This window comes from Mytilus edulis, chromosome 6 (genome assembly GCF_963676685.1).
Source record: "Mytilus edulis chromosome 6, xbMytEdul2.2, whole genome shotgun sequence".
In the NCBI taxonomy this organism is placed as follows: Eukaryota; Metazoa; Mollusca; class Bivalvia; order Mytilida; family Mytilidae; genus Mytilus; species Mytilus edulis.
The window spans coordinates 55,412,807-55,433,408 of record NC_092349.1 but is presented as its reverse complement, the minus strand read 5'-3'; the positions used below and the strand labels follow the sequence as shown (position 1 = coordinate 55,433,408).

At 32.2% G+C, this 20,602-nt stretch overlaps 3 protein-coding genes across 3 annotated transcripts; all 3 read left to right on the top strand.

The window, feature by feature from the left end:
- Window positions 1-365: 365 nt before the first annotated feature.
- Window positions 366-1,268, top strand: LOC139526498 (endonuclease domain-containing 1 protein-like). The gene has a single exon (XM_071321650.1). The coding sequence runs from the start codon at window positions 366-368 to the stop codon at window positions 1,266-1,268; it is 903 nt and encodes a 300-aa protein (XP_071177751.1).
- Window positions 1,269-9,753: 8,485 nt separating this feature from the next.
- On the top strand, window positions 9,754-10,650 carry LOC139526497 (endonuclease domain-containing 1 protein-like). The gene has a single exon (XM_071321649.1). The coding sequence runs from the start codon at window positions 9,754-9,756 to the stop codon at window positions 10,648-10,650; it is 897 nt and encodes a 298-aa protein (XP_071177750.1).
- A 3,840-nt stretch (window positions 10,651-14,490) lies between these two features.
- Window positions 14,491-15,387, top strand: LOC139526496 (endonuclease domain-containing 1 protein-like). Its single transcript, XM_071321647.1, has one exon. The coding sequence runs from the start codon at window positions 14,491-14,493 to the stop codon at window positions 15,385-15,387; it is 897 nt and encodes a 298-aa protein (XP_071177748.1).
- The last annotated feature ends 5,215 nt before the right edge of the window (window positions 15,388-20,602 follow it).

Here is a 20,602-nt window from a genome sequence, read left to right as displayed (position 1 = left end):
TAACTGACGAGAAACGATGACACGAGGGGTGCACCTCTTACAAAGAAAAGAGTTAAGCAGGATAAGTTTCAAAATTAAAACAAATGTTCGATATCATATGACAATAATCCGAACAAAACCAAAAGGTATTTACACAGAAAGGTGGAAAGACTTAAAGAACTCAATAATATAACCAGATACTGATTCATTATTTATATATCCGGTTTCACAATATCAAATATTCTTATTGGGTTTTTTTTTTTCAGGCAGATATATTGCACACAATGATGAAGATATTGGAATCCGTCGTTATTTTCCTATCTTTCAATTTTGTAAAACTAGAAGTATCTCCAAATTTTGCAAAATGTATAGATAAGTTTTTCTATATGAACACTGCACCAATATTAAAAGGACTGGTCGGTTCAACTCAAATATGTCAACGACTTGGAAACCAATATTATTACGCTACTGAATATGACACAAAAAACAGAATTCCATACTATAGCTTATACACATTGTCGTTTGACAAGTGCGGCAGTCGCTATAATGGTTGGTTTGTTGAGCCTCAACTATCCAACAAAAATGATCCAAGTATGGTTTTACTAGACATTAGCAGGGCAAACAACAATATAGCAACGTTCGGGAGTAAACAAGCAGTAAATGTCGATTACACACGTAGCGGTTATGATAGGGGACATTTGAATCCACAGCTATACCATTGCGAAACTGAAGACAGTAGAAAAGCAACAAATTCTTTAACCAATATCGCACCTCAAGTTCCTACATTTAATCAAGGAATATGGAATGTATTTGAAACCACTCTGTATGACATATCAAAAAAGTATTGTAATTTTGTAGGAGCAAGACGTTATTATATTACAGGCGTTCTACCGAGCAATGATAGGTTCATAAGTAATGGAAGAGTGAATGTACCTGATCACTACTGGACAGCCGTATGCTGTGATTCCTCTGGTGCGAATGGCGCCCTCCGTAACGAGGGGTGGTCGGCAGGATTTGTAGGTGGAAACGTTAATAACTCCTCAATTTTTATCTACTCAATACAGAACTTTTTACCAACCACCTCAACTACACTGTTTGCAGATTATAAAGATCAAAATGGAAATACAGTGAAAAACTGTCTGTTCAACCCGACTAAAGCGGACAATATTATTAACGAGATTGCCAGTACCGACGGTCGCTTTATTAAAGAGGAGACTTCTTTCTTTAGTCGTGTATGTAAACATATTTACGATCGAGCGTGTTCCCTTTATAATATGGTGTTTGGATAAATATGTCCATTAAATATATCCATACATTTACTTGTTCTTTTAGATATAGTTATATATTTTTTTATTTACTCAATAATATCCAAGATACTAATTTTATATACCCCTTGTGGTTTCATTAAAAATATATGTAAGCTATGGTTGTGTTTTGTTTTATTTTGCTTTTGTTTTTTATCAATGCAGTAGGGTTATAATATTTTTCACAGCAGATGTGCTATCTCACGGGTTTATATTGGTTACTAGTAATTATTTGTGGTTCTTTATTGCTTTTCGTGCATTCTGTTTGTTGTTGGATTGTTGTGTTATCTAGCCAATAAAGATGTGTTGTGCTTTATAATAACTACTATATGATGTTGTAGTAATATGCATATGTGTGATATTGTAATATTACTAGGAGAATGTTACTATCAACATGATTAATGAGCATCTTATACGGTTGTGTCATACCAAATAAAATGTTCTTGATTTTGTGAACCACTATTAACGGATTTGTCTATTATGTTCAGATGTACATTTATCCTTTGACTTCGTACTTTATTTGGTATTTTAAATTTTCCGAGAGTCACTGATGACTCTTTTAAAGGCGCGCGTCTGGCGTAAAAAACTTTAATCCTGGTATCTATGATTAGTCGATTTATTGATCATTTATAAATTGACTAATTCTATACTCTCAGTGGTTTGCCTATGCTGGCCATACTGTTCCATATTACTTTTTATGCAGAGCTCATTTGCAGGCAGTGATGTGCGCAATAAAGTTGATGATTTGGTTTACGTTATGTAATACCTGTGTCACAGTTGAAGACGGCTATGTTGAACTTGTCTTTGCCATAATTACACCAACTTTCCATGTTGAGACATCAACCAACTCGACTATCACAGACATTTTCCTTCCAATGAGTGATACGACGGATGATAGTTGTAGAGCGGGAACAGCTTACACTTCGGGAATACTAGCAATCACCTCTAGTTAAGTTTATAAGGGGTTCCTGTTGCTTTTTGTAAAACATTTTTATTTCATTTTATTAATTTTGATTTCTAAAACAGTACTGGGGATAAAATTGAAGTTTTTTTTTTGTTGTTAATGTATGTTTGAAAAGAGTATTAGAGAGTCCGCTATGTCTACATGTCTGATTTCAAGTGTGTACATACGCCTCTAAAAACCCGTCGTCCGAAACGCATTAGCTCAATAGCTAAAACTATATAGTTTGATGTGCCGATGTGTCATGGGAATCGATCACGTTCTTTTTAGATGTAGGTCACATGATCCATATTGTTCTTAGACACGAAATATCCTACGGTCAAACAATGTTGGAGTAAGAATGATTAGGAAGTAAAAATAGTATTGAACTTCAAGGTATATGTTTCAAAATTCAATGTCAACCAATTTTCCCCTGACGACGCAACCGGCCTCGTGTGTAGTTGATCATAGTAAACCGTCATTTTTATTCGACCTTGCGTACTGCAGCTCTGTGATTTTGACCATTTTTTTTAGTGTTGTGACAATTATACCTTGTCAACTCAACTCCTCTGAGACCATTTTGACATAAAGCTTTTATACATTGTACTTAGTAGAATTGGTTGCCATCATCAGTAATTGACTATATTATGCCGTCATTTTGGTCTGATTACTTTACGGGACTTATTCCACTTTTACTATTTTTTGGATGTATGTATTATTGTCACCTTATTAATGCAGCTCCTCTGAAACCATTGGACAGAAAATGCTGAGGTTGCCATTATGTGTAAAAAGTAAAATGACAAAAATACCGAACTCCAAGTAAAATTCAGAACTGAAAGCCCATTAACGAATGACAAAATCAAAAGCCCAACCACATCAAACGAATGGAAAACAACTGTCATATTCCTGACTTGGTACAGGCATTTCCGTATGTAGACCAGGCGTATTCAACATAGTTTTAGAGATAAATAAATCTCTCACTTGTGTGACAGTCGCATAAGATTCCAATTGACCCCATCATACCGTAATTTCATTTGACCATTGTAGCGCTATGGGTCTTCTACCATAATTTGACAATCGTACCACAATCACTGGTGGTAAGCGGATGGTCGTAACTAAAAGTTACGACCATCCGGAAATGGGAGACAACTCTAGGGATAAGTTTTTCTTTTCCGATTTTCGTGCACTAAAAGGTTCATTTGAACCAAACCGCTTGTCTCGTACATACTATTCGGCAGTTCGGTGATATTAAAACCAAATTTGATGCATTAAAACATTCCAATTTTCGTAAAATAGTCATTCAAAAATTCAAGCATGATGGTCGTAACTTTAAATGTGTGATGGTCGTAACTTCAACTATAGTATTTTGGATGATGGTCGTAACCGACACAAGATGGTCGTAACTTTGAAAGATGACCGTAGCTCGAGTATTTAGACAAACTTGTATTAATGTATTTTAATTGTTAAGGTAATAGACTCAGATGTAATATATGATTTGCTACAAACAATACTATTTGTAACTCTGGTAATGATATGCAGAAATCAAGCTAGAGAATTATTAAACATACACATTTCTGATGGATTTCAAACGCTCATCTCATAGGAGCAACAGTGAAAACTAATAAATAAAAATAAATAAATAAATAAATAATCTTTATTTCAAGAGGATGATCCCATTAGTTAAAACTAACCTTCCTGAGAGTCCTCAAAATAATAATAACATAGTTATAAGTACACACAGTATTATAAAGTTATATTATACACAATATACAATTATTATTGAAATAATAATGAAAAGGCATATTAATTTGCACAATTGATGAAAAATTTGTAACATTTTGTTTTAAAAGATACAAGTGTATCACTCATTTTGATTTCATTTGGTAAACTGTTCCATATTTGAGAACCTGAATATGTAAATGTTTTCTTTAAAAAAATTGTTTTTGGTTTTGGAAGATTTAATAGTTTTTTATCAGCTGAACGTAAGTTATAGTTTTGATTATCAGTAAAATGAAAATTTTCTTCTAAATAGTTAGGAACCATACCATTAATTGATTTAAATACAAGTATTGCCTTTTGGTATTGAATTCGTTTTTCCACATTTAACCAGTGTAAACTATTAAACAATAAACTGGATGATGTCATTATGTCAGCTTCTACTATAACCCTAGCAGATTTCTTTAATAATTTATTAAGTTTATCTATTCCACTCTCACAACAACTTCCCCATATATTGCAACAATAATCAAATAATGGCAGAATATAAGCATTAAAATAGATAATACGTATATGCATAGGTAAATATTTTCTTATCTTTTGTAATAAGTTGATTCTATTTGATATAGTAATTGACATTTTATCTTTTTGCTGACTCCAATTAAAGTTTTTGTCAATATATAAACCAAGTAGTTTTTCACAATCTACATTTTCTATTTGTTCATTTGAAATATTGATATCAAAATTGTTTCCAGTTAAACAAAGCCATTGTTTTGAACCAATAATCATTGATTTACTCTTTTTTGGCATTTAATTTTATACAATTTTGCGAGCACCAGTTTTCAATTACATGAATATCATTTTGAAGGTTAGAAGCTAACTGAATTACATCATTACCTTTACAATGTAATGTAGAATCGTCTGCATATAAATCTATTAATGAATGTTCTATATTAAGTGGTAAATCATTGATATATAAAATAAATAACAAAGGGCCCAGGATAGAACCTTGTGATACACCAGTTTTTCTGCATTTAGTATTAGACATGACGTTATTGACCTTAACTTGTTGGCTTCGTTCAAACAAGTATGACTTAAACCAGTCAAGTGTACTATTAGAAACATTATAATATTCAAGTTTTTTCAATAAAATTATATGATTAACCAGATCAAAAGCTTTCTTTAAATCTAAAAATATAACTCCATTTATCTCTCCATTATCTTTTTTTGCTAACCATTCATCTACTAATTTAGTATGTGCAGTAGTATACGAATGTTTAGTTCTGAAACCTGACTGTGTAGTATTAAGAAGGTCATTACTATTTAAAAATATATACAAACTATTAGCTATATGTCGTTCCATGATTTTAGATAGACAAGCCAAAACTGCTATTGGTCTATAATTATCAGGATTACAGGCATTGCCACTTTTAAAAATTGGGCATACTCTTGCAGTTTTAAAAATACTTGGAAATTTACCATAATTGATGTTTAGATATATGTCAAAGCTGGTAAAATGACATTGCTGCACATACTCAAAATAATTGGTCCGACATCATCTAAACCAGTTGCTTTCGACTTGTCAAGTTTTTTAAATACATATTTACATCTAAAATGCTCATTTCTGGTATAATGAATTTTTCACTACCCCTTTGTAACTTTGATTTTACAAATTTATTAAGTGCATCAATTTAATCAACTCGCATTAAGCCAAAAAGTATGTTAGGGTTGAGAATTGATATATTTTTTACTGTACGTTAAGGCATTAAATTATTAAATGCACGTGTATTCCCTTATATTTGTTTTTAGTATTTTTTATTTACGACTTTTTTTTTTATCTGCAATCATGTCGGCAGATGAAATTATTAAACGTACAGTCTGAACAATCATCTTTAAATCATTTATTGCAGCTCTTATGTCTTAGAGTTTTTGAGTCTTTGTTTACTCCTTGACTTTTTTTAAATTGTTATTGTCTTATAAACTATTGGCCTTCAAATATTCGTCTTTTGGTCTTTCATGAGGAAATAGAATCCACAAATGCACTTCTGAGTAAGGGTTGAGTTCAATATCGTAGCTGCTACGTAGATCTTGACGATTGAACATGCAGCTATAGACTAGTTGTTACATAGATATTGATAGCAGCTACGTAGCCGCTACGATATTGAACTCAACCCAGGATTTTATTACGTGTTGTCGTTATTTTTTATCGATTACATAACGATTATATATTGCTGTATAGTATTGATATTAGTTCTAAGTATTGGTACGGAATGAAAACTGAATCCATGGTGTCGCAATGATCATTGTGTTAACTTCGAAAGTAGGAAAATTGTTGATATATATTTTACACTGCTACATGCACTGAATTTAAGAGTAAAATAAAATACTTGTTTGTAGCCAGGATAATTTTACAAAGACTAAATGTACTGCGGCAATTATTACATACAAATCCCGGTATGCAGGTTGAAAATCATGTGTAAGTTATATGTTTACATTGTATGAATGGCTACAAGCTACTCATGGACTTCGTCATTGGGCATTACTGTGCACCTGATTATCAGCTTGATTTCACCAAACAACAATATGACGTCTAAGCATCCAGGCTAAAAATAAAGCGTATGTTATTTTTAAAACTCAGGTACGGACCTGCGAATTCGCGGGTATGCTCTAGTCTCGATAACGACCTTCATAACCTATCAATATGTTAAGCTTATTTTGACTCCTTATTAATACTCTTTCGACTTAATGTATCATTCTTCAATTGAAGATTTAAAAAAATCAACTAGTAAGTACATCCTCAAAAAGTTTATGTTTGCAATAGATGCGAATTCCAATCGGAAAAAAAATTAGGATACTGCTATTTCATGTGATGTCCAATTTGTTAATTTGTTTCTTAAACTCATTTATTTTGTAATTAAAACAATTACATGTATTTGATACATTTTGTGCTTTTTATTTCTAACAAAGAATGATCATAACCAGAGCTGTGTTTCTTGTTTTAAAATGATTTCTCCACTTTTGAGAAATTTACATTGTTAATGAATTTAACCGCTTACATTAATTCAACTATTTGCCTCTTTATTAATTTTATACATTATATTTTAAGAATATATGACTGTTCATTTCATTTTGTATTGTTTCGTTCGATTCGTTCCAATTTTCTTCTTTACAGGTATCCCTCTCTCCATCTAGTTTTTATTATTTGGTGAAACAAATATATAATATGATATATGATATATTCATATAACAGAAGACACGTTTAGAACTCTTGACTGGTTCGGTTACATTTGAAAAATTTGGAATTTTAAATCGAACTTTAATCAAAATTCCCCAAAACTAATTAATATTTGAAAACTTTTAAAATTTCTGAATTGATAAGTGTTACACGCATTGAAATTGCTTTATTTTACATTGTATGTAAAAAATGAAAAAAAAATATCTTCAGAAGTACATCATATGAAATACTAGTATGCATATAATAAAAGACACGTTTAAAACTCTTGACTTGCCTTATTCGGTCTTATTTAAAACAGAGTTACGACCATCACAAATTTAAGTTACGACCATCCTCAATATTTTGTTATTTTAGTTACGACCATCATGCTTGAATTTTTGAATGACTATTTTACGAAAATTGGAATGTTTTAATGCATCAAATTTGGTTTTAATATCACCGGACTGTCGAATAGTATGTACGAGACAAGCGGTTTGGTTCAAATGAACCTTTTAGTGCACAAAAATCGGAAAAGTAAAACTTATGCCTAGAGTTGTCTCCCATCTCCGGATGGTCGTAACTTTTAGTTACGACCATCCGCTTACCACCAGTGCACAATTACACATTGTGACACACGATTCAATTCCTTCATTTATATGACGCAGGTTACATTTCCCTACGGCGTAGAAAATCTTGTTTTATATTGATTTCAAAACCATATGGTTTATAGGTATGTGGAATGTGGACCATAAGTAGATACTTCCGCTGTCGGTGTCATTATATAGCGTACTTTACCCTGATTCTGAAAATGTAGCATATTTTAAAAGATTTATTCTTAAAATAAGTGTAGAAAACAATAATTTCAGTTTGCATAATATCACGTCTAGATAACCATTTTAAGGTCATGTCCACCTTTCATTATCAGAAGACAATGTGGTTTTTGTAATGCATCAGTTTGAAATATATTAAATTACTTTCAAATTAAGGATGTTTGCTACTCTGTTTAAAAAAAAACAAGCTTTTTAAAAGACTGTTATGAATTCAAGGAATATAAATAAAGGAACTAAAAAAGAAGAAAAAATGAAGGGTCCGTGTGCTTGTTTTCGAGATATAAGCCATGGAAATTTGGCGGGAAATAATTCTCTCTAGACTTTTCATATATTTAAATTAGCACCCTTTTTCTTTCAAAAAATATGAAAAAATAACAAGGATTTTATAGGATTTTTAAATATGTCTTTTTAAACTATGTGTAATAAAATTATGAAAAGAAAACTAGGGGTTAGCGGGGATTTTTTTTTTAAATGGCACTACATGGATAAAACCAGAGGATTCAGAAAATATTTCAAAATATTCAAAAACAAGAGGAGCGAACATCCTTAAAACATTTCAGTGGTAATAACACCTATAAGAAGTCATATGATTGATTCAACTAAATGTATCAACATTTCAGTGGTAATAACACCTATAAGAAGTCATATGATTGATTCAACTAAATGTATCAACATTTCAGTGGTAATAACACCTATAAGAAGTCATATGATTGATTCAACTAAATGTATCAACATTTCAGTGGTAATAACACCTATAAGAAGTCATATGATTGATTCAACTAAATGTATCAACATTTCAGTGGTAATAACACCTATAAGAAGTCATATGATTGATTCAACTAAATGTATCAACATTTCAGTGGTAATAACACCTATAAGAAGTCATATGATTGATTCAACTAAATGTATCAAATGAGCATTGCCAAAACCTTAACATCTATTTATACTTATACTTTATAGACACAAGAGACGCGATAACAAAAAGTAAAATAACAAAAATACCGAACTCCAAGGAACATTCAAAACGGAAAGTCTCTTATCAAATGGCAAAATCAAGAGTTCAAACATATCAAACACATTCATTGAATGGAAAACAACATAATCATAATGACATAATATTGACATATGACCTCGATATCAGATTCCGAGTTATATCCAATGATTTTTAATGACTTGGTATCAGCTGATATGCATAAAACTACTTAAGTTAAGATTTGTTCCAAACGGACGGAATTTTCTACATGTCCTACGATAAATTAGTACCACGATTGGAAATCTTAACTTAAGTGGTTTTATGCATATCAGGGTCTTTGCGACTTACGAAATAAGGGGAAATAACACCTGTCAAATGTCGCTGGATCACTTCAGTCAGAACTGACCAAGGTATTATAATGATATAACTTTGGTAACTGACGAGAAACGATGACACGAGGGGTGCACCTCTTACAAAGAAAAGAGTTAAGCAGGATAAGTTTCAAAATTAAAACAAATGTTCGATATCATATGACAATAATCCGAACAAAACCAAAAGGTATTTACACAGAAAGGTGGAAAGACTTAAAGAACTCAATAATATAACCAGATACTGATTCATTATTTATATATCCGGTTTCACAATATCAAATATTCTTATTGGGGTTTTTTTTTCAGGCAGATATATTGCACACAATGATGAAGATATTGGAATCCGTCGTTATTTTCCTATCTTTCAATTTTGTAAAACTAGAAGTATCTCCAAATTTTGCAAAATGTATAGATAAGCTTTTCTATATGAACACTGCACCATTATCACAAGGACTGGTCGGTTCAACTCAAATCTGTCAACGACTTGGAAACCAATATTATTACGCTACTGAATATGACACAAAAAACAGAATTCCTTACTATAGTTTATACACATTGTCGTTTGACAAGTGCGGCAGTCGCTATGATGGTTGGTTTGTTGAGCCTCAACTAGCCGACAAAAATGATCCAAGTATGGTACTTATAAGCGGGGCAAACAACAATATAGCAACTTTCGGGAGAAAACAAGCAGTAAATGTCGATTACACGGGTAGCGGTTATGATAGAGGACATTTGAACCCACAGCTATACCATTGCGAAACTAGAGACAGTAGAAAAGCAACAAATTCTTTAACCAATATTGCACCTCAAGTTCCTACATTTAATCAAGGAATATGGAACAAATTTGAAAACACTCTGTATGACATATCAAAAAAGTATTGTAATTTTGTAGGAGCAAGACGCTATTATATTACAGGCGTTCTACCGAGCAATGATAGGTTCATAAGTAATGGAAGAGTGAATGTACCTGATCACTACTGGACAGCCGTATGCTGTGATTCCTCTGGTGCGAATGGCACCCTCCGTAACGAGGGGTGGTCGGCAGGAATTTTAGGTGGAAACGTTTATAACCCCTCAATTTTTATCTACTCAATACAGAATTTTTTACCAACCACCTCAACTACACTGTTTGCAGATTATAAAGATCAAAATGGAAATACAGTGAAAAACTGTCTGTTCAACCCGACTAAAGCGGACAATATTATTAACGAGATTGCCAGTACCGACGGTCGCTTTATTAAAGAGGAGACTTCTTTCTTTAGTCGTGTATGTAAACATATTTACGATGGAGCGTGTTCCCTTTATAATATGGTGTTTGGATAAATATGTCCATTAAATATATCCATACATTTACTTGTTCTTTTAGATATAGTTATTTATTTTTTTATTTACTCAATTATATCCAAGATACTAATTTTATATACCCCTTGTGGTTTCATTAAAAAAAATTATGTACGCTATGGTTGTGTTGTGTTTTGTTTTTGTTTTTTATCATTGCAGTAGGGTTATAATATTTTTCACAGCAGATGTGCTATCTCACGGGTTTATATTGGTTACTAGTAATTATTTGTGGTTCTTTATTGCTTGTCTTGCATTCTGTTTGTTGTTGGATAGTTGTGTTATCTCGTCAATAAAGATGTGTTGTGCTTCATAATAACTACTATATGCTGTTGTAGTAATATGCATATGTGTGATATTGTAATATTACTAGGAGAATGTTACTATCAACATGATTAATGAGCATCTTATGCGGTTGTGTCATACCAAATAAAATGTTCTTGATTTCGTGAACCACTATTAACGGATTTGTCTATTATGTTCAGATGTACATTTATCCTTTGACTTCGTACTTTATTTGGTATTTTAAATTTTCCGAGAGTCACTGATGAGTCTTTTAAAGGCGCGCGTCTGGCGCAAAAAACTTTACTCCTGGTATCTATGATTAGTCGATTTATTAATCATTTATAAATTGACTAATTCTATACTCTCAGTGGTTTGCCTATGCTGGCCATACTGTTCCATATTACTTTTTATGCAGAGCTCATTTGGAGGCAGTGATGTGCGCAATAAAGTTGATGATTTGGTTTACGTTATGTAATACCTGTGTCACAGTTGAAGACGGCTATGTTGAACTTATCTTTGCCATAATTACACCAACATTCAATGTTGAGACATCAATCAACTCGACTATCACAGACATTTTACTTCCAATGAGTGATACGACGGATGATAGTTGTAGAACGGGAACAGCTTACACTTCGGGAATAATAGCAATCACCTCTAGTTAAGTTTATAAGGAGTTCCTGTTGCTTTTTGTAAAACATTTTTATTTCATTTCATTTTATTTCATTTTATTAATTTTGATTTCTAAAACAGTACTGGGGATAAAATTGAAGTTTTTTTTATTGTTAATGTATGTTTGAAAAGAGTATTAGAGAGTCCGCTATGTCTACATGTCTGATTTCAAGTGTGTACATACGCCTCTAAAAACCCGTCGTCCGAAACGCATTAGCTCATTAGCTAATATAAAAAAGAAGATGTGGTATGATTGCCAATGAGACAACTATCCACAAAAGACAAAAATGACACAGACATTAACAACTATAGGACACCGTAAAACTAGATAGTTTGATGTGCCGATGTGTCATGGGAATCGATCACCTGCTTTTTAGAGATGCAGGTCACATGATCCATGTTGTTCTTAGACACGAAATATCCTACGGTCAAACAATGTTGGAGTAAGAATGATTAGGAAGTAAAAATAGATTTGAACTTCAAGGTATATGTTTCAAAATTCAATGTCAACCAATTTTCCCCTATCGACGCAACCGGTCTCGTGTGTAGTTAATCATAGTAAACCGTCATTTTTTATTCGACCTTTCGTACTGCAGTTCTGTGATTTTGACCATTTTATTTAGTGTTGTGACAATTATACCTTGTCAACTCAACTCCTCTGAGACCATTTTGAGATAAAGCTTTCATACTTAGTAGAATTGGTTGCCATCATCTGTAATTGACTATATTATGCCGTCATTTTAATCTGACTACTTAACGGGACTTATTGCACTTTTACTATTTTTTGGATGTATTGTATTATTGTCACCTTATTAATGCAGCTCCTCTGAAACCATTGGACAGAAAATGCTGAGATTGTTTGCCATTATGTGTAAAAAGTAAAATGACAAAAATACCGAACTCCAAGTGAAATTCAAAACTAAAAGCCCATTAACGAATGGCAAAATTAAAAGCTCAACCACATCAAACGAATGGAAAACAACTGTCATATTGCTGACTTGGTACAGGCATTTCCGTATGTAGACAAGGCGGATTCAACATAGTTTTAGAGCTAGCTAAATCTCTCACTTGTGTGACAGTCGCATAAGATTCCAATTGACCCCATCATACCGTAATTTCATTTGACCATTGTAGTGCTATATATATGGGTCTTCTACCATAATTTTACAATCGTACCACAATTACACATTTACACATTGTGACACACAATTTAATTCCTTCATTTATATGGCGCAGGTTACATTTGCCTACGGCGTAGAAAATCTTGTTATATATTGATTTCAAAACCATATGGTTTATATAGGAACTTTTCTGTGGAATATAGACCATAAGTAGAAACTTCCGCTGTCGGTGTCTTAATATAGTGTACTTTACCCTTTATTCTGAAAATGTACGATATTTAGACTCTTATTCTAAAAAAAATGCAGAAAACAATAATTTCAGTTTGCATAATACCACGTCTAGATAACCTTTTTGATGTCAAGTACACCTTTCATTATCAGAAGACCCTGTGGTTTTTGTAAAGTATCAGTTTGAAATATATTAAATTACTTTCAAATTAAGGATGTTTGCTACTCTGTTTCAAAATAACAAGCTTTTTAAAAGACTGTTATGAATTGAAAGTATATATATAAAGGAACTAAAAAAGAAGAAAAAATGAAGGGTAAGTGTGCTTGTTTTCGAGATATAAGCCATTGAAATTTGACGGGAAATAATTCTCTCTAGACTTTTCATACATTTCACATGAGCACCCTTTTTCTTTCAAAAAATATGAAAAAATAACAAAGATTTTATAGGATTTTTAAATATGGCTTTTTAAACTATGTGTAATAAAATTATGAAAAGAAAAGTAGGGGTCAGCGGGGATTTTTTTTTAAATGGCACTACATGGATAAAACCAGAGGATTCAGAAAATATTTCAAAATATTCAAAAACAAGAGGAGCGAACATCCTTAAAACATTTCAGTGGTAATAACACCTATAAGAAGTCATATGATTGATTCAACTAAATGTATCAACATTTCAGTGGTAATAACACCTATAAGAAGTCATATGATTGATTCAACTAAATGTATCAACATTTCAGTGGTAATAACACCTATAAGAAGTCATATGATTGATTCAACTAAATGTATCAACATTTCAGTGGTAATAACACCTATAAGAAGTCATATGATTGATTCAACTAAATGTATCAACATTTCAGTGGTAATAACATCTATAAGAAGTCATATGATTGATTCAACTAAATGTATCAACATTTCAGTGGTAATAACACCTATAAGAAGTCATATGATTGATTCAACTAAATGTATCAAATGAGCATTGCCAAAACCTTAACATTCATTTATACTTATACTTTATAGACACAAGAGACGCGATAACAAAAAGTAAAATAACAAAAATACCGAACTCCAAGGAAAATTCAAAACGGAAAGTCTCTTATCAAATGGCAAAATCAAAAGTTCAAACATATCAAACACATTAATTGAATGGAAAACAACATAATCATAATGACATAATATTGACATATGACCTCGATATTAGATTCCAATGATTTTTAATGACTTGGTATCAAAATTAAAACAAATGTTCGATATCATATGACAATAATCCGAACAAAACCAAAAGGTATTCACACAGAAAGGTGGAAAGACTTAAAGAACTTAATAATATAACCAGATACTGATTCATTATTGATATATCCGTTTTCACAATATCAAATATTCTTATTGGTTTTTATTTCAGGCAGATATATTGCACACAATGATGAATATATTAGAATCCGTCGTTATTTTCCTATCTTTCAATTTTGTAAAATTAGAGGTATCTCCAAAGTTTGCAAAATGTATAGATCAGTTTTTCTATATGAACACTGCACCATTATCACAAGGACTGGTCGGTTCAACTCAAATCTGTCAACGACTTGGAAACCAATATTATTACGCTACTGAATATGACACAAAAAACAGAATTCCATACTATAGTTTATACACATTGTCGTTTGACAAGTGCGGCAGTCGCTATAATGGTTGGTTTGTTGAGCCTCAACTAGCCGACAAAAATGATCCGAGCATGGTACTTATAAGCGGGGCAAACAACAATATAGCAACTTTCGGGAGAAAACAAGCAGTAAATGTCGATTACACGGGTAGCGGTTATGATAGGGGACATTTGAATCCACAGCTATACCATTGCGAAACTGAAGACAGTAGAAAAGCAACAAATTCTTTAACCAATATCGCACCTCAAGTTCCTACATTTAATCAAGGAATATGGAAGAAATTTGAAAACACTCTGTATGACATATCAAAAACGTATTGTAATTTTGTAGGAGCAAGACGTTATTATATTACAGGCGTATTACCGAGCAATAATAGGTTCATAAGTAATGGAAGAGTAAATGTACCTGATCACTACTGGACAGCCGTATGCTGTGATTCCTCTGGTGCGAATGGCGCCCTCCGTAACGAGGGGTGGTCGGCAGGATTTTTAGGTGGAAACGTAAATAACCCCTCAATTTTTATCTACTCAATACAGATTTTTTTACCAACCACCTCAACTACACTGTTTGCAGATTATAAAGATCAAAATGGAAATACAGTGAAAAACTGTCTGTTCAACCAGACTAAAGCGGACAATATTATTAACGAGATTGCCAGTACCGACGATCGCTTTATTAAAGAGGAGACTTCTTTCTTTAGTCGTGTATGTAAACATATTTACGATGGAGCGTGTTCCCTTTATAATATGGTGTTTGGATAAATATGTCCATTAAATATATCCATACATTTACTTGTTCTTTTAGATATAGTTATATATTTTTTTATTTACTCAATAATATCCAAGATACTAATTTTATATACCCCTTGTGGTTTCATTAAAAATATATGTAAGCTATGGTTGTGTTTTGTTTTGTTTTGCTTTTGTTTTTTATCAATGCAGTAGGGTTATAATATTTTTCACAGCAGATGTGCTATCTCACGGGTTTATATTGGTTACTAGTAATTAATTGTGGTTCTTTACTGCTTGTCGTGCATTCTGTTTGTTGTTGGATAGTTGTGTTATCTAGTCAATAAAGATGTATTGTGCTTTATAATAACTACTATATGCTGTTGTAGTAATATGCATATGTGTGATATTGTAGTATTACTAGGAGAATGTAACTATCAACATGATTAATGAGCATCTTATACGGTTGTGTCATACCAAATTTAATGTTCTTGATTTCGTGAACCACTATTAACGGATTTGTCTATTATGTTCAGATGTACATTTATCCTTTGACTTCGTACTTTATTTGGTATTTTAAATTTTCCGAGAGTCACTGATGAGTCTTTTAAAGGCGCGCGTCTGGCGTAAAAAAAACTTTAATCCTGGTATCTATGATTAGTTTATTTATTGATCATTTATAAATTGACTAATTCTATACTCTCAGTGGTTTGCCTATGCTGGCCATACTGTTCCATATTACTTTTTATGCAGAGCTCATTTGGAGGCAGTGATGTGCGCAATAAAGTTGATGATTTGGTTTACGTTATGTAATACCTGTGTCACAGTTGAAGACGGCTATGTTGAACTTGTTTTTGCCATAATTACACCAATTTTCCCGGTTGAGACATCAACCAATTCGACTATCACAGACATTTTACTTCCAATGAGCGATACGACGGATGATAGTGGTAGAACGGGAACAGCTTACACTTCGGGAATACTAGCAATCACATCTAGTTTAGGTTATAAGGAGTTCCTGTTGCTTTTTGTAAAACATTTTTATTTCATTTCATTTTATTAATTTAGATTTCTAAAACAGTACTGGGGATAAAATTGAAGTTTTTTTTTATTGTTAATGTATGTTTGAAAAGAGTATTAGAGAGTCCGCTATGTCTACATGTCTGATTTCAAGTGTGTACATACGCCTCTAAAAACCCGTCGTCCGAAACGCATTAGCTCATTAGCTAAAACTAAATAGTTTGATGTGCCGATGTGTCATGGGAATCGATCACGTGCTTTTTATATGTAGGTCACATGATCCATATTGTTCTTAGACACGAAATATCCTACTGTCAAACAATCTTGGAGTAAGAATGATTAGGAAGTAAAAATAGTATTAAACTTCAAGGTATATGTTTCAAAATTCAATGTCAACCAATTTTCCCCTGTCGATGCAACCGGCCTCTTTTTTTTCTTTTTTAAGTTCATGCGGTTTCATCAATTTATGTTTATTACCTTGATTTGTCTTCTAAATAATTTTATGAGCTTGACTATCAATAAACTATTGTTGTCTAAATATTGCAATGATTTACACACACAACAACATGTACTATTCGCCACTTCAGAATCTAAAGCCCCATGGGTAATTTCATTGTTCGTAAACAACGTCACGTTGTTGGTTTTGGTGAACAGTTTAAAATATGTTTATGTTATAGCAGATAGAGTATTTTTGAATCTTCATTGTACAATAGGAAGACCCCTGTCCGTTAGTATTCTACATATGGATGATTACTTGCAAGAATAATTCACTGATAGTTAATCATAGAAATTTGTTTTCCAGTAAAAAATGAAAACAACACGTTATATAAATTTCATGCGTTCGAAGCGCTTTTCTGGATTTACCTAATTTTACTGACTAAAAGATGTTTCAACGAGAAAGTCGCAATGTTTCTAACGTTTTGTATTTTGCAAAAACGTTTCAGTTAATTTGTTTGAAACTGCTGTTAATTATAGATGATTATAGATTCGATCCAATTGATTGAGGGAGCCTTCGTGGCCGAGTGATCTAAGTTGTTCATCTACTCCTTTCAATTGCCTGTCAACACTGAAGTTTAATTGACTTGAATTACCAGTTTATCTACGGAAGGTTCTCTCCGGGAACTCTGACTTTCTCTACTTTTAAAAATTGATTGACTGTTCATACACATATCAAATTTCAATATAAATTGAGGTTTGTGTGTTATTGAAACAGCAACCCAATGACATAAAAATATTAAACATCTAAGAAACCAAACAAATAAAAGGACACATGCGAATGAATGAATGACAAACATAAATGAATCTTTATTCAACTAATATGGATATAAAGATTTAGTAAACACAGAACATGTTGGAGCACGCGCATAACTACACAAAAAAAAAACAGTATCGACATGCATTTGTAAAATACATATTATATATATACATTGATATTCATAACTCGTGGTTGTAAAAATAAAATGAATTATTGAGTGTTGTCGCTTCCGCGTGGTTCGTCGTCAATGAATATACATTTATGATTTTTGGTAAATATGACAATTACGCGATGCTTGAGTTGATTCAAATATTTTACGTAACATATTACCAGAATAGGTGAAATGGGATAACTTAAAGTTATAATTGTCAAATGTTGTATGCATTTCCCGCCATATCAAACCACTAATCAGTCTTCATTAGAGAAACAGATTATTCCAATTTACCCAATGAACGTATACACTATTTATATACTATCTGTGATTTCATTTTAAAAATTTAAGAATGGATAAATATTGTTATAAACGAGGCGTTTTGGAATAATCAACATTCTATTGAAACTCGGTGTTCTGAACACCATTTTGAATGCCTCCTTGCGGTTATAAATGGAGGTTGTTGGCTATGAACCCTGAACTATAGTCCTGTTGTTGTTGTTGGGTTGAAATATTTCCAATAACAGGCTGAAGTTGTACGGATGGTACATATTGATTTGTGATCTGTGGTAGTTGAACTGCCATCATCGTCGGTTATTGTTGCAGTTGTGATACATTCTGTTGTTGCTGAAAACTTGTTGCAGGTTGTTGATTGGTTGTCGATAATTGTTGTGGCATGTTTTGCTGTAGATTGGGTTGTACCTGAATCATTGTTGGCTGATGTACAATTTGTAGTGGGGCTGCTTGTTGTTGAATATTTTGTAGTGGCTGATTGTACCTGTTGTGGTATAAATAAGCGTCTTCAGTACTCTGAATTTTGTGAACTTTTATATGATCATGATATAATGTGTCTGCAAGAAACGAAGACTGATGATTTAGATACAATAAATCTTCCTGGTTTTATTTTTCATATGAAAAACAGACAAAAATATGGGAAAAATCTGGTGGTATTATTTTAGCATATAAAGAAAAACTTAATAATTATTTAGAACTATTAGAAACAGATTCAAAAAATACATTCTGGTTCAAACTCTCTTCGGTTTTTTCAAAAATAGATGAGGATGTTGTCTTTGGTATAGTATACATCCCACCAGAAAACTCCGTATATCACCAGCCAGATACTTTCGATCAAATTGAAAATGAAATACGTACCTTTTCTCAAAATTCTAAATATATTTGTTTATTGGGCGATTTTAATGGCAGAACTGCAGATGAACCAGATTATTTTGAGATCGAAACACATAAACACGAGCAAGATTTTTCGGAATTGATACAAGATAATTTAAATTGCTTAGAGACTCTTAATATTGACAGAAAAAGAAAGAGTATGGATACTGTAAAAACCCGTTCTGGTCAGAAATTATTAGAATAATGTAAAGGTAACGACCTGTTAATTGTTAATGGTCGTATTGGTGATGATAAACATGAATCTGGTAAATTAACATGTAAAAATACCAGCGTTATTGATTACTGTATTTGTAAATATGATTTTCTTAAATTTGTTTCAAACTTTAAAGTTAAAGAGTTTTCACGTTTATACTCAGATGTTCACTCTTCAATTACCACTTCTTTACACAGGAATGAATTTACTGCTGTCAATGACCAAATTGACAATACATGCGATAGTTCAGTTAACTGTAGAGTTAAAAAGTGGGACGTGTCAAAAAAAACTTCATATGTTGATAATATAGATAAAGAAAAACTTCAAGTTTTGTATACTGATTTGGAAGAAACTTTGAGTGACAATTTAGATAAGGATAAAGTTAATTCTTTTGTTAGCAAATTAAGCAATCTTTTTATTGAAAGTGCAAAGAATACTTTTAGTTCCCGAAAAGATACGCAAAAACGAAAATCTACAAATAAGAAGCCTAAGGGAGATAAACCTTGTTTTAACGAAGAATGTAGATTCGAAAGACAAAACTATCGTAAACTAAAAAGAAAGCTTAAGTTTAGAAAAACAGATACACTTAAACGAGAGGTTTTAGAAGCAGAGGAACAATATAAAAAGACACTCGATGCGAATAGTAAAAAGTATAGAAAGCAAATGCGTAGTAAACTTAAAAATATGAAAACTTCCGACCCGAAAGAGTATTGGAATCTTTGGAATAGGGGTAAATAGAAAAAGCAACCAAATCTTCCGCTCGAGGACTTATTCGACTTTTTTAAAAAACTGAACCAAACGGTTGAAGAACCCCCTAATCGAGAAATGTCTAATACAGATATATTTGATAATGTTGATATTGATCATTTAAACAATCAAATTAGTGCCTACATTTCCAGAGAAGAAATAGCTAAATGCATTAAAAATCTGAAGAATAACAAAGCCTGCGGTGAAGATTATGTAGTAAATGAATACATGAAATCTACTGCAGATTTATTTCTTCCGATCTATGAAAAGCTATTTAATCTCATATTTGACTCCGGCGTTTTGCCCGATATTTGGCTAATTGGAAATATAAAACCTATATATAAAGGTAAAGGCAACCAGTTTGATCCAAAAAAAATCCGTCCGATAACAATTTTGAGTTACCTTCTGGCAAATTATTTACAGCTATACTAAATGAAAGATTATGTCTTTTCTCTGAAGAAACACTCTTGCTAAATGAAAATCAATTTGGATTTCGAAAATCATACTCTACAACTGATAGTTTGTTTGCTCTACACTCATTTTTTGAAATTTTGAAATATAGAAATAAAAACCTGTTTTGTGCATTCGTCGATTTTGAAAAGGCGTTTGACACGGTTTGGAGAGAGGCTCTCTGGTATAAACTTCTTTTAAATGGTATTAAAGGGAAAATATATAATGTTATTTTAAATATGTA

Bases quoted from the DNA above. Each gene is read 5' to 3' on its own strand.
- LOC139526498 (XM_071321650.1), top strand. From the start codon at position 366: ATGAACACTGCACCAATATTAAAAGGACTGGTCGGTTCAACTCAAATA.
- LOC139526497 (XM_071321649.1), top strand. From the start codon at position 9,754: ATGAACACTGCACCATTATCACAAGGACTGGTCGGTTCAACTCAAATC.
- LOC139526496 (XM_071321647.1), top strand. From the start codon at position 14,491: ATGAACACTGCACCATTATCACAAGGACTGGTCGGTTCAACTCAAATC.